The sequence below is a fragment of the Scomber scombrus genome, chromosome 22 (assembly GCF_963691925.1).
Source record: "Scomber scombrus chromosome 22, fScoSco1.1, whole genome shotgun sequence".
Classification (NCBI taxonomy): domain Eukaryota; kingdom Metazoa; phylum Chordata; class Actinopteri; order Scombriformes; family Scombridae; genus Scomber; species Scomber scombrus.
The window spans coordinates 11,124,672-11,139,472 of record NC_084991.1 but is presented as its reverse complement, the minus strand read 5'-3'; the positions used below and the strand labels follow the sequence as shown (position 1 = coordinate 11,139,472).

The 14,801-nt window shown below is 40.0% G+C and overlaps 1 protein-coding gene across 1 annotated transcript; it reads left to right on the top strand.

The window, feature by feature from the left end:
- Window positions 1–665: 665 nt before the first annotated feature.
- Window positions 666–9,116, top strand: gxylt1b (glucoside xylosyltransferase 1b). Its single transcript, XM_062443845.1, has 7 exons — window positions 666–889; window positions 1,944–2,145; window positions 2,232–2,363; window positions 2,502–2,753; window positions 2,950–3,073; window positions 3,731–3,903; window positions 7,636–9,116. Exons 1-7 carry the CDS (start codon window positions 705–707, stop codon window positions 7,795–7,797), a joined length of 1,230 nt encoding a protein of 409 aa, XP_062299829.1. The 5' UTR covers window positions 666–704; the 3' UTR covers window positions 7,798–9,116.
- The last annotated feature ends 5,685 nt before the right edge of the window (window positions 9,117–14,801 follow it).

Below are 14,801 nucleotides of genomic sequence, written 5' to 3'. Positions count from 1 at the left end.
AAAAGATATATATCTCAGCAGCTCTGAGATAACATGCCATGTCTCACTCAGTCTGAGGCTTTCAAGTACTATCTTGAAAACAAATGAAAAAGACATAGTGTGTGTATCTGCACAACTGAGTCTTAAAAGTCATAAATGACCACACAGACCAAGTAATCTTGTGATACCAACTAATATATCATCACTGTACTTGGAACTTGAGACACAATAGATTAAATCAGCTGTTGTAGTGTTGGGTTGTAGTGAAATCCTACATGTGCACGGTCCTTCAGTCATTAGTTTGCTGCATGCGTCCATGTTTTCCTGAGTAGAAATGGGACATGTTTAGATTGGAAGTTAGGACGAGACTAACTCAGAACTATCGACCTCTGACTTTCAAAGTCCAAACGTGTATGAGAACTTATGGTGGCTGCAAAACTCATGAAAAAATGCCAGTGTTTGTTACTCCATTTATGCCAAGTCTATTCCACTAGATGCCACTACATTCTACACACTAGTCCTTTAAAGCTTGAACCACGAATTCAGCAGCCAACGCATTGCAGACCACCAGAGGGCGTAAATCTACAGCTGTAAATCTTCAAAAAGTTTTATTTTCTCAAATCTAACCGGAAATGCCTAACCATTGCGTTAGGCTTCACAGTTATTATTACTGGTTCGTCTCTGTGTCATGACTTTGGCTCCGAGTTGCGTTTTCAAACTCCATAATGCGGCGTTACATTCGTGCACTAATGCTGTGCACGGTGTTCGCCGTGTTTTCGGGCTTGTATGTTTACAGTAAACTGTTTGACTCGGACGGAAACGGAGCGAAGAGGATTTTCATCCCACCGAGAGTCCCCGGAGCCAGACGAGGGGACAAAACTGGGCCCCAAAGCCCACACTGGTACAATAGGTAAGTGTCGGGGTTTGTCGTGTTCCTACTTTTAAATATCCAAGCAGGTGACATATTTGTATTTCACACGGTAAGCGTGGGTTCACATGTAGGTATCACATTCTGGTGTAATGTATGGGAATGTGACGCTTGCTGGTGAAGCGAATACATCATAATAGTTGGAACTGTATGCCGATTTTCCTTCCTAGGATGGTGAAGGCACACTCCTGCATTAGCCTCTGACTGGCTACGACCACTACTGCTTTCGTTGGTTGGGCTGGTTAGGTTTAGGCATGGGGAACGAGGAGATTGGTTAAAGCAGAGGTAAAAATGTCAGTGTAAGCGAATTAGAGGCATAGTATGGCGGGTCATGCTATGCCATCCTAGGAAACAAAATGTGGGCAGGTGTGAGACTTAACGTGCAGATCAGAGATTACCATGAGTATGACGTCTGTTTCACCAAGGTTATTCATACCATTGTCATACAATACCACAACCACAACCCAAGTTAATTATACATTTTTGGTCAACTTGAATTTAAAAATGGATAAAAAACCATTAAGGTATATTTGAAATCCATACATCAGCCATCACATCATGATGATATTATAGTCAAAAGAATCTTTAGTATATGATGCTGTTGCTAACCCAGCTATGTTTTCCACACCTGACAACCTGTGTGCACCTTCCTCTACTAAGTTAAATTCAAATCAGTAGAATCAGTAGGGGTTATTATTGCTTAATGATCAGGTCATAATGACTTTAATTCACATTATTGAATTTCCTCCACGGGATTTTTGTAGTTTTATCTCATAAGTCATTATTTTATATCAGGAGGACAGAAGACATGGTGGTGTGGTAGGCGAACAATAATCCAAGGAAAGTCATTTAAAACAAAAAGAAAACACTGAATGCAACCTTCTCTGGATCATGAAGTCATAGTCTTGAGTCAGAAAATCAGAAGTAAAAACATATGAAAACTTGTGTGCCTGGAAGGTTTAATTGTTGTCAGCCACACTGCGACCAATGTTTTTAAATTTGGTCTCCTCACTTATAACTCTGTCTTCTCACTCAGGTACATCATGCGTCAGCGAGGACAGGTCGAGGCAGGTGGTGGCAGCAGACCTGAACCTCCCATGCACTTGGCTGTGGTGGCCTGTGGTGATAGGCTGGAGGAGACCCTCACCATGATCAAATCTGCTGTGCTTCTCAGCATCAAACGCATCTGTCTGCACATCTTCGCTGAAGATCAGCTACACGCCAGCTTCATGGAAGCTGTGAGTTGGAAATATTTGAAACTGACTATTAAACAGCAAAACTATAAATCTCTGCCGCCAGCAAACCCATGTTATTTGTGTTCCAGCTGGAGTCCTGGCCTGGTTTTGTTCGCTCCAGGTTCAATTACACAGTGTACTCTATCAGCTTCCCCAGTGAGAATGCAGCAGAGTGGAAAAAACTCTTCAAACCCTGCGCTTCTCAGAGGCTCTTCTTACCTGTGAGTTTCTTACAAACAGAAAACTCAGCAGAAATCAGTGTCTGACGAAATTTAGGGTTAGATTAGTTAGTTAGTTCATATTTTCCTTTAAATTACTATCTTTTTGACCATTTTCCTTTGTTTCTGCCATCTCTGCAGCTGATTCTAAAGCACGTTGACTCAGTAGTGTACGTGGACTCAGACATCCTCTTCCTGCAACCTGTAGACCGGCTGTGGGCATTTCTGTCCCAGTTTAACTCCTCACAGCTGGCGGCTATGGCCCCAGAGCACGAGGAGCCCCGCATTGCCTGGTACAACCGCTTTGCCCGTCACCCCTTCTACGGCAAGACAGGCATCAACTCAGGGGTCATGCTCATGAACATGACAAGGATGAGGAAAATGTTCTTTAAGGTATCCTGACTGATATATTTGTGTTGTGGGATTTACATGTACTACCCTTATTGGCCACCTGGTGTCTCCCTTCTGCTGCAATTGTTTTGCAGCTCTTTATAGGGCTTCAGTTTGATCTGGGTGCAATACAAATTTGCCAATGCTTAACTTGAAACATATAAGTGTGACTTATGTTTAAATGTGTGTGTGCTGACAGAATGACATGACGTCGGTGGGGCTACGTTGGGAGGAGCTGCTGATGCCTCTACTTCAAAAATACAAACTCAACATAACATGGGGAGATCAGGATCTTCTCAATATCATTTTCCACCATAACCCTGGTAAGTGCATATACAGTATGTATATGTCCATATTAGGGCTGGGCGATTATGACAAAAATAAAGAAATCACGATTAATTGAAATTTTAACCTCGATTTACGATTAATGAATGACTATCTCCACCCTTGATGAACCATTATGTATTTTCACAGTTTCTTTTGTTTTGTATTTTACACTGCCCTCACACGATATTTTGTGATATTTTCGCACATGAGTAACTTTAGGGAGTGAAAATAATGATTTTTTAAGATGCAACGCTGTGGTTATTGTCTAGTTTACTTGATTAGAACTATGAAAAAATCATGGTTTGGGTTAAAATGATCACTGGAGACAAGTTTTCAAATTCCTTAAAGATATGTAACCTTTACTGTCATGGCAACAGTGAACAGCACGATTAATTGACATGAGCAAGATGAAGTCGATTAGAGTTTCTAAATGTCGGTTTTGATTATTTTTCGATTAATTGCCCAGCCCTAGTCCATATGCACATAGACACAGATATTGTGTTTTAGCCCTCATTAGGTAAAGTGAAGTGGAATTTGTTGTCATTGACAGGTCCAAGTTTGCTAGTTTATCACACCTGTAAAAGAGCACAGGATGCCCCACTTTGTAGCATTCATTTGTCAACTAAATGGTCTTTGTGCGTTGTCCTCTCCAGAGAGCTTGCTGGAGTTTCCGTGCCAGTGGAATTATCGTCCAGACCATTGTATCTATGGCAGTAACTGTGCCTCGGCTGAGGAAGATGGCATCTACATACTGCACGGAAACAGAGGGGTTTATCACGACCACAAACAACCTGCCTTCAGAGCCGTCTATGAGGCCATACGAAAGGTGTGTATCCCTCGGTGTGTGTTGTGTTAGTGTGTGAAGAATCCTCTATATTGTGTTTTTATGGTATGCATTACAGGCATTAAGTTAGTTTTGTGCCCACAGGGCTGAGTTTAAAATTAGCAGTCCACCAGAACAGTGACTGAAAGGGAACAAGTGCAACCCATCAAATGTCTCTTGGGTACATCAAGGTTAAAAGAAACATGGTGAGCCTTTTAAAAAGTGTTCCAGGTGGTTTAGTGAAACATCTGATGGGAGGAGGCCTTTTATAACCCCCAGTGACACACCTCTGCTGTTTCTTTACCATCCAAGATGAGATCTTGGATTGGTGCTGACCCTAAAGGCCGTAAAGCTGCCTGGAGATGATAAGAAATTTGCTCTTGCTCACTGTGAGGTTGGGCATAGAGCATAGTGCAGTTTTTCTTCCATCACTCTCTTCCTCCCCTGGTTGCATTAGTCCCTTCTGGCTACACCACAAACAGTTGTTATCTCATTTGTTGCACTTTGAAAGGTCAGTGGCAACGGAGGTCAAAGTTGAAATAATTTGAACGTTGAGTGTACCACTCGGTGGCAATTTCGAACGGTGCTGCACACCAAGGGTAACGCTTCCGCCTAGTTGGGCACATTGCTCTCCCCTTAGGAAAGCAATGGCACAGCCAGGAGAGAGCGGTTTTACCGCTGATTGTGTGGGCACCTTAAGTGTCGGTGACACCTGATTATCTGTTCTGGAAAACACAAATCTCCACCTCTGGCAGAAGGCTGGAAGGAAAGCTAATTCCCCCCGTGAGGATGTTTATGGGCTGTTTAGTAGCAGTGTAATGATATTGACGACAGGAGTGGCATTTACTTAATGAAGCCATCAACGTTGAGGGTCTCATTGCTTTCCTATTAACAAAGCATTGAACATAGATCAAGGCGATGGCTGATCCATACCTTATCTATGGCCTGCAGTTAAGACTGCAGCATTATAGGGCAAGATCAATTACGACAGTAGACACATATGTACCTGCACTGTATGTGCTGTCACACTAACCCTAACATACCAAAAGGCCCATAGCATTCATGAACAGACAGCGTGCATGTACACTGCTTTTCCAATAGTTTACATACAGTAGGTATTGATACTTATAGATATGTGATTAAGTCTGGTTTGCCTGGAGGATGGAGGAGTATAGATTGGTAGTCTGTGCATTTAATCTCCCTGGACAGACCATTTCATTCATTTCTTCTTGTTCCACTGCAGCAGCACCTCAGGCTATCTGTTTACTGCGTGGAGTGAATAACTAAGGTAACACCTTGGCAACTTGGTAAAAGTGTCATGTTTCAAAAAACTAGCAGAGGAAAGAGGAGTCAAATGCAGACTCACACAGAAAACATAGAGGTAACAAAAACGTAAAAAGTTTTATGGGTACTCTTTTTACTCCATGTTGAAATATATCGTAATTATTAGGACATCTTAAACATCTCAGGAATGAAACAAGTAATTCAAGTTTAGAGTGTTTATAGTAATTCATAAATTAACCCACATGTGGATAACTCAATGTGCACTCCTATCCTCCCATCTATTGTCTCATTTAATAATAATGAAAAGTTCAACTCCTCTTCATCTGATATGCAAGTTTGCAAAGGCAGAACATTTTGACTTTCACAGAAGCCATTTAGAGAGGCAGACAAAACCAAAAGAGGCTAATGCAGCCATGCAAGTGTCCAATATGGAGGCACATATATAGTTTAGCTGATGACTAATGGGGAGCAGGTGTGTAGTCAGGTGACTGCTCAAGGAGGGAAACATAACCCTAACCCTGAGGACAGCTGGTGGACAGGTGAGTAAATGACAGAGTAGTAATGCAGGTTGAGCAGAAGTGCTGTGAAGGGAGGATTAACTTGATAAAACCATTGAAAAAAGTAGCATTTACTCTTTCCTCAGCTTTCTTATTCACAGTTTGACACATATATAAACACATATCTGTACGTAGTATTTTGTAAAAAACACAAACATCTTTGCTAGAGGGGACCAAACAAACACAACCTATTTTTCTGCTTACCAAAGTCACATAATGCTCACCAACTGCAAATGGTTAAAAAGTTCTTTACTCGTCACTGAAAAGCCAAGACACACCACAGTGAGACAAAGGCTGATAAACATATCCTTTTATTTAGATTTTTTTTTATTCATTAGTTAAATTATGAAAAGGTGGCCTCACATGTTGTAATAGGCCTAGATGATGTTTTAAAATTACTTGTTTTGTCCAACCAACTTTGCAAAACTATACACATTCTTGTTAGCAGGAAATGCTCAAATGTGAGGCTGGAACCGGTAAATGTTTGGCATTTTTGCTTGATAAATTATTTTAACAATTAATGGATCATTAAAACTGTTTCACTGCTGCACTGTGTATTGTTTATGTCAAAATAAGATATTAATAGCAGCTTTAAAATTTGACACAAAGAGATGAGAATACAGACGGCAGTGCTCCTGTCCCTCTGTATGTATGTCTGTGTTTCAAACAGACCGCAGCAGTCTGTTGGCCATAAAGAATCTCCTCCCTCCCTCCCTTCTCTGCAAAAGCTGAGCCAGGAAGCTGTAGTTAAATTTTACGACGGATGGTACATTTAGAGTTGGAGTCCGCACATCAACAGTGCCCCATCAGCCACACAAAATCAATACAACAACTGTAAATGCAACTTTATGACCGGCGGGTGTGTATATGTGTGTGTGTAAGTATGTGCTCATAAAAACGCCATTCTCTTTGTGACCCAATATCAGGAACCCAACCGCAAGCAAATGAGCCAGCATAAAAATGGTAATTCCCCTTTGATTTCCTCTGAGCATTGTAAAGGCTCCTTCATTATTGGGAAGACATGAAATTTCTTCTGTAATCCCCAGTTATCACCCGACGGTAAGCCTATAGCATAAAAGTGACTTCAGCAGCGCGGACTGCTTTATGTTTTGCCCTGCTGACCAATCAGAATTGATTTGGAGTCCCATCTGAGTTCAGCATGCCTTGCGGATTTAGTTTTTAATTTATCCAGTTGAGAGACATCTTCCACGCCCAAATGCTGCCCTTAGCACTACTCTGCGTACTTACTGAGGGAATCTGATCAATTCCACAGGAACAGTGGGGGGTTGAGAGTCTTCCTCAGGGGAGTTTGACAGTAGTTTGGGATTTCTACTGCTCAGTTTATGCTCCACAACCTTTAGGCCACCACCGCCCACTTTTTTTTAGCTTTTTGAAGGAAGAGGGAGAGGTAGGAAAATCTAAGTGAACTCCCCTGGCAAAATTACACTAGTTGGACACATAAAAGAACATGAATTAATATTCTGATAAGCTGCACTGGCGAAGCACATTTCAAAAGTTATTCATTATCAGTTTACGACTACGCTCAGAACAGGACTTCTTGGCCTCTTCGTGAAGAGTTGGGGTCCATATAAATTAGTGGAAAACAGGCAGTCTCCAGGCCAGTTCCAGTGTCCCCTCTAAACCCTAAACCCCCAGAGACGTCACCCTTGGCGTTATCATTCAGGATGGTGGAAATACTCTAAGCACTGCCTGAGGAATTGGACTGCACTTTTTGAAATCAAATTTTCTGGACAGAGAAATAAGAAATTAAAAAAATAATAACATTTTTTTTTCTTTCGATGATGGTATTCGATTGCTTTGGAATCAATATGTCGGAATCTGAAAACAATATGCTGCATTAAATCTAACCCATGACTCGTTTTTGTCATTCCAGTACTTATTTGGCGCAGACCCTCTGACTTCTTTGTTGACTCCTCTTGAGGACGAACTGTTGAAGACCACACATACTTATTGTGGTAAATCCCACGCGCTCTTCACCAAGAGGCTGGCACACAGCCTGGAAAACATCAACAGGAAGGCCCCACATGGACGATGACAAAAATTAATGACAATGCTTGAATAGAGGCCAAAAACTGTCTCTTTTTAGCATCAGTTTTACAGGATTTGTCGCCATGAGAAGGAACAGTGCTAATTGTGGCTGGCCATACGTGCTTGCTGTTCTTGATCAATAAAAATTGAGTGCCTGACAGCTAATCATCAAACCCTGCTTTGAACAGTAGGATGATTTTTAAATATATATATTTTTTAAAAACTCAACTGCTATAGCTTAGTTAACAGTTTGTTACCCGACAAACTGATTTTAGACCGAATGCTCTCCTCTTGTAAATTGCTCTGGATAAGAGCGTGATCTAAATGAAATGTGGGCCAGTTGGCTTTGTAGCAAAGTGCTAACTCAGCAAACAAAAACAATTTGCTACAGGTGTACACACAGACTTTTTAAGGTTTTTTCTCTATTCTGTCAGAGTTTTAATATTTTTATAGTTAAATGACAACTGGAGTTGTTTTTCAAACCAACAGGTTTCTCTTCCACGTTGCCGTATTCTGGTGACTTTGGTTATTGACTAAAGGAGATCAGTCCTTGTGCTGTAAAGGATCTGGAAATGTTTGGAAGAGTAGCTCTTGACTTTCCATATTGGAGAATTTATTGAACCATGTGAAAAACTCTTATTATTAAGAGACAAAACCATATCAAAACTGGACAATGGGGGTTTTCTGCTGAGCCCATTTTCCGAGATAGATGCACTGGACCACTTTTCCAACCTTCTGAAACCACTTGCTTAGCAACAACATAGTCATGCAAGTAAAAATGACATCTTGTATTGTGAATTTTCAAGAGACTGTATAAATGATTTCTGCAATACAGTAGTAGGGGCTAAGCAAGTCTGTCAGTACTGTTTTCCTGAGTACACAGGTTAAACAACTCATATTTTGAATCATAATAATGCTCACTCACTGAGAAAATATTGTTTTTATGTCTTATTTCGGTTTACATTTTTGTATTGATGTCAGGTTTTCAGTTCACTTTTTTATATTTTCAGTTTGAGCCAGCATGTTTTATGAACATAATTAGATATTAGCTACTCCTTTTTTTTTAAAGGATGTGTTATGTCAATCTAGACACACAAATGTGCTGAAAATCTTGTTTAGTTAGTTTTAATGTACAGTGTAGTTGGCATAAATCAGTATACACTTGTGCAAAAAAAATGTTGTTGAACATGAGAATAAGCTACAAATTCCTCTCCTGATACCAAAGTATTTGTTTTATTACTGGAACTGGTTTTTGCACCTTTGAATGTATTTTTGACACTAGAGGATCAAAAACAAAATGTTATTATCGTCAGTTTCATTTATGATATGGCTGTAATGTTAGGATTTCCTTTGTGACATTTCCATGTATACTTGTTATATGTCTGTGTAAAACAATGTCTTTTTTATATTAAAGATCATTCCAGTTTTGTAAAATTGTGTTATTTTTAACCACCAGATGGTAGCATATTTTCATATGTCCACTAGTGTTGAGTGATGAAAACATCTTTTTAGATGTTTTTTGAAAAAGGTATGTTATACATATAAGTATGTGTTTTGAAGAAGGCAAAATGTTGTTTTATTATAAAAGACGATATATTCTATGATTAAACTCAGAGAATATAAAAATAAGCTATTTCTGAGGTTAGACTCAAATTAACACTTTATTTTACATTATTTGCTGTCGCATGGGTTTGGATCTGCCAAATATGAACATCTCACATTAGATTTTTCTGTTTTAACTAGTATAAGGCACTTCTTTTTTTTCTTCAAGGGTCCAACTTGATGATTGATGCCATGTTTCTATCGCCTCCTTGGATAGATCAATGGACTTGCCAATAATGTATGACTACTCCACCCAAGATGCTACACCATTTCTGCCTCAGCTCTGTGGTGCTCATAAAGTGTAAGTGATGAACCAATAACACAGCCTATACAGCTGCCTGTCTGTATCACTGTATGGCATTGACTATAGGGAATGAGTTTATGCTTATTCCCATTAGGTGGGGGATACAACCATCCGTTTATGGCTCCAGAGGTAGTTTGATTCATTACACCAGAAATATTCTTCATTCATCACTATATATCCATATGAGAGCTTATCAATTACCTTTATTGACCTGTGTGCTTAAATGCAACATGTAACAGGCCAGGTCCCCAGGGAGAGTGAGACAATGACTTGAATTGAGCACCATGTTGAAAAATTCAATATCGTCCATCCTTCCACGGTTTCATTTTCTTGAAACTACATGTTTTATATCGTAATAAATAACTCTGATTTTTATTTCTTTTGTGCCATCATGGCTGGAAGAGAAACTATTTAAAATAGATATGTGACCTCCAGCATTTAGAGTGGGGTAGAGTGGGTAGAGTGGAAGATGAGGGGAAAAATGGCGAAATCACAGAATTATTAAATGTGTGTGTGTGTTTGTGAGGGACAAAAAAGAGAAGTATAAAAATTCCTGGTGAGATTGGACATTTTTCCTCATTGTTACAGGGCATGATGTGGAAGAGAATTGAGTTCATAGTAAGAGGACACAGAAAGGGCTGATGGAGTGTGTTAGCGATGAAAAGACAAAGGCTGTCATAGCCAATATAGCAATTAGGGCATTTTGTTGCTGCGGATATTGCTCTCCTGAAAACAGTTGGACCTCAAAATGATATCATCCCAATAAAACAGAAAAATAAATATACATGATATTCACGTTGGAAGGTCATATAGATGTGCTTTATAGTGTAGCCCTAACTAAATTAAGGCTATAATTATAAGCTGTATTCATTGGTCACAAAGGGTGAACAAGGGCTTTAAATATAAAATCATTTTCTCTTTCACAGAAGGATAAGGATTTTAGATTAACTCAAAGCACAAGAATGTGGATAAGTACAGCCTGAGAAATCCACCTTTTTAAATCATTGGTAAAAGGAAAACTTTCTGCAATTGCATCAACATGAAATACATTGATGCTATGCCTCTAAATGCAGTGGGATAGCTAATAGAAAGATAACAAAACTAATGGAATATATGTGGTACCTAATAACCTAGTCTTGCCTCTACAATATCTGTATATGGCAACTATGGAAACACACAACAAGCGGTTATGGCAAACTGTGATGTAGTGTATGTGTATGTTAGTGTTGGGCAACTAGAATGCTTGGTTAAACTACTAACTGTACTGGCACTGGACATAAATTGCGAGGGGCGTAACCGCCCGTTGTAGATGTAAATCCATGATCTGCTTTGTCTTTACATTTATGATTTGCAGCCACTACCAAGAAAAAACACCAGCCAAAAAGGATTTTTCAAAACCCAGAAATCTAAATGTTCCTTATTGAAGCTTACTGGTCAAAGCATTAATAAATGATTTATTAACCAAACATAGGCCTTATTAGAAAGTGTTACCTACAGTACCAGTCAAAAGTTTGGACACACCCTCATATTCATTTGGATGAGAAAGTGTGTCCAAACTTTTGACTGGTTCTGTATATCTACTGAATGTGCTCTGTGAGCTTTTGCTGTGCTTCTGTTTGTAATTCTCGATGAGTGTATGCTTTGATCTTAAGTCCCTTTTCTTCAATGCCATGTAAAAAGACAAGACAGCATCTGTCTGACTGTGACAGGTTGAGTCTTAATACATATACAGTACTGTATATGGATGCATAATGCACACATGTTCAAATATGCATATACACAGTCACAGCGAGCAGATGTGTGAGGTGGAGTGGCACCACACGCAGTCGCTCTCATACTATATATGACTTCTCTGCACATTTGAGCACGTGTGTCATAGCATATTCCTAGACTGCACAGTAGGGGGTCATTTACATGTTGTAATAGGGTCTACATATCACTGCTGTAGGTGATAAGAGAGACAGGAAGAAGCATGCAGGCCCAAATGTTCAACACAAACAGAATGTCATATTCCGCTCTTCTTATTTACATGTGTGCTACTCCAGGGTACGTTTGATGCCCAGTGAGATGGAATATGACATCTTTACTCAAACTGACACAAAATTTGCTTCAGTGAACTACTCGTTACATCACATAAAGCATGAGAGGGAGGGTGATGGGTATTTCACCAGATTGGTTTATTTACTTCAGGGCTTATTTTCTGTGTGTGTTTGTTAGACCCAGACACTGCAAATGCCACAAAGTCAAGCCAAAGGACGTCCACCCAGCTCCCTGAGAAATCTGGCTGCTTTCAACGGAGCCAGCACTCAGGAAATCTCCCGCCATTATCAGGCCGTCTGCCAAATGCAGTCCTCGTCCTTGTTATTGTCGGCATGTTCCTTCCTTCTTTTACCCTCTTTTCATCTTGTGTCCTGCGTTCTTTCTTGCATTCCTAAATTCCTATCTTTACCCTTTATAGCTACAAGATCCACCTCAGTGTTTGACCCAGTTTCTCATACCTGATGTGCATTTCTTTTTTTGTTTCCTGCACCCATCAGAGGTCAATGCAGACTTCCAAAGACAAACCACACCGCAAATACAAAAATAACCAATGTGCTCATCAAATATGCTCATATTTTTTCTGCCGCTCGAGAAATGGCATCAGAATGTTTTCAAAGATGGATTTTATTGCGCAAGTTCACACCTCCAAACAGTCTGTGCTTGCTTAGAAATGCTAGCCGTTGGGATATGAGCTCCTTCACTTTGTACAAGACCGCAGGCGCACATGAGAGCCAAACCAAGGCTGCCACAGTAAGGCGAATGTATCCAAGGGACAATAACGAGACGTTATTGTCTTTTCAAGCATGTTAGATTTTCGAGTTGTTGCTTGCCAGATTGCAACAAAATGGGATGTTCAGTGGGGTTTGAAGTAGTTTGAGCATCTGAATTTGCTTTTGTAAAAGCTAGCATCAGTCTAAAAAGTGCAGATCCACAGAGTTTTACTCATTCCTGTATTAAGATTAAGATATATTTCTTTAAATGTGCTCTTTACACTGATGTGATATAAGGTAACACGCTATGGAATAGGAAAGTATATAAAGGGAACAAAAATGTGCACATTTGCATGCACATGTGCATGTGCACAGTATGCACACGCACAGGAAATGCATTCAAAACACACAGACCCCATCTGCTCTCCACTGTCTATAGATCCCATATAAAACTTGAAGCCAAAGCAGAAGGGCACTGAGATAGAGGGGCTGACATCAGAAATGGGAATGACCCCACTGCTTTTATATCCCTGTCTACCCTGACCCTCCTCCTCTTTTTTCTGCTGCATCCTCACCACACAACAATAGATTTCCCATTACTGCTCTCTCCTTCACTCCATCCCTCAATCACATCTCGACAATATTTACCCCCAGAGTGATCTGATTCTGTGTGTGGTCATGTGAGCATTTTGTGCATGGTTGCAAAAATGTTGTCTTACAAACATGTGGATGTGTACAATGTACGATTATGTGTACAATATTTGGGTTAATGTGTCCAGTAATGTCTGTGTGGTGTGAAGTGTATAGCTTTATTGTGTTCCGAAAGCTCAGAGCTTATCTTTCCCTTTCTCCTCTTTTTAGTCCACTCTCCACACTCTCTCACTCACATACACACACACACACACACACACACACACACACACACACACACACACACACACACACACACACACACACACACACTATCTCTCTCTTTTTCCCCTGTGAGCTTTTCAATTAGGTAATTACAGTGGCAGTGAATAGAGCCCTATTGTAGAAGCACCTGTCCCCCCATAGACAGCAATTACCTGCCAGGCTGGAGGGGAGTTGCAGGCTATTGTCTGTGTGCATATAAATGTGTGTCTGTGTGAGAATCAGTGACTGTGTCTGTTTGTCTCAGCTCAGCCTGTGTATGTACTGTACAGTATGTGCAAATAAGCTGGTGTGTTTGTGCACGCACCCATTTCAGTGCAAGAGAGTCCATTGTGTGTGTGTGTGTGTGTGTGTGTGTGTGTGTGTGTGTGTGTGTGTGTGTGTGTGTGTGTGTGTGTGTGTGTGTGTGTGTGTGTGTGTGTGTGAGTGTGTGTGTGTGTGTGTATACAAGAAAAGGTTGCACTTAATCATATTCAGTGACAGTGATGGAACAACTTTTTGAAAGTCTAGTTTTTTATTGAGCTCATGTTTACCAGCATAATTTCAACCTATTTTTCACAGTGAATATGAGCATTGTACATGTTAAATGCCAGTATTACATTCAGGGTATGTGAGCGATGTGCCGTGGGAGTGGAGCAGCAGGATTTTGCCTGGAGGTTGGAGCAGCTAAGGTACTGCTGCCTCCTACGAGCATAACACGTTCACCACATTGTTAAACACTCTGTTAACATCTTAGGTGCTGCTATGAAGCATACCGTTATGGGTTTTCTCTTAGTGTGAGCAGAGAGTAAGTGGAGAGAGGCAAAGAGAAAATTTGGTGTGATTACAGAATGTCTATAGCTAATAAATCCCACTTATATAAGCTTATATAACAGGCCACAAGGGCTCAATAGAAATGAATAGAATATATTCATTATATATGAATAGAAATGTTAAAAGTCACAGAAAGATTAAAGGGGGAGACTAGCTAAGTTTATTTTTGTGTTTAAATCTGATGCATGCCACTGTGTGGTGCCTTATGTGTTCTGTTGCTATAATTAGCTATTTGCACTGTGGTGATTAGTTGAGTTTGATGTAGTTTGTGTTGCTTCCAGTTGGAGCTGCGACAATAATGATCAATTAATTGATTAATTGCCAACTATTGGATTATTCGCTATTACTATTGTGATAATCAATTAGTCATTTGGGGTCAGTTTTTAAGAAAATAATGTTGAAATCTCTGATTCCAGGTTCTCAAATGTGAATTTTTTCTGATTTATTGAGTCTTCTAGTAAACTGAATATCTTTGAGCTGTGGGCTCTTGGTTGGGACAAACGAAGACATCCATCATCCATCAGTGGTTTTAGTTTGAAGATAGTGTGAAAGCAAGCTGTTTCACTTTGCATTAATTGTGTAGCGTGATGCTACTAGTTACATTCATGATTTCACTGCTAGAAAAGTACA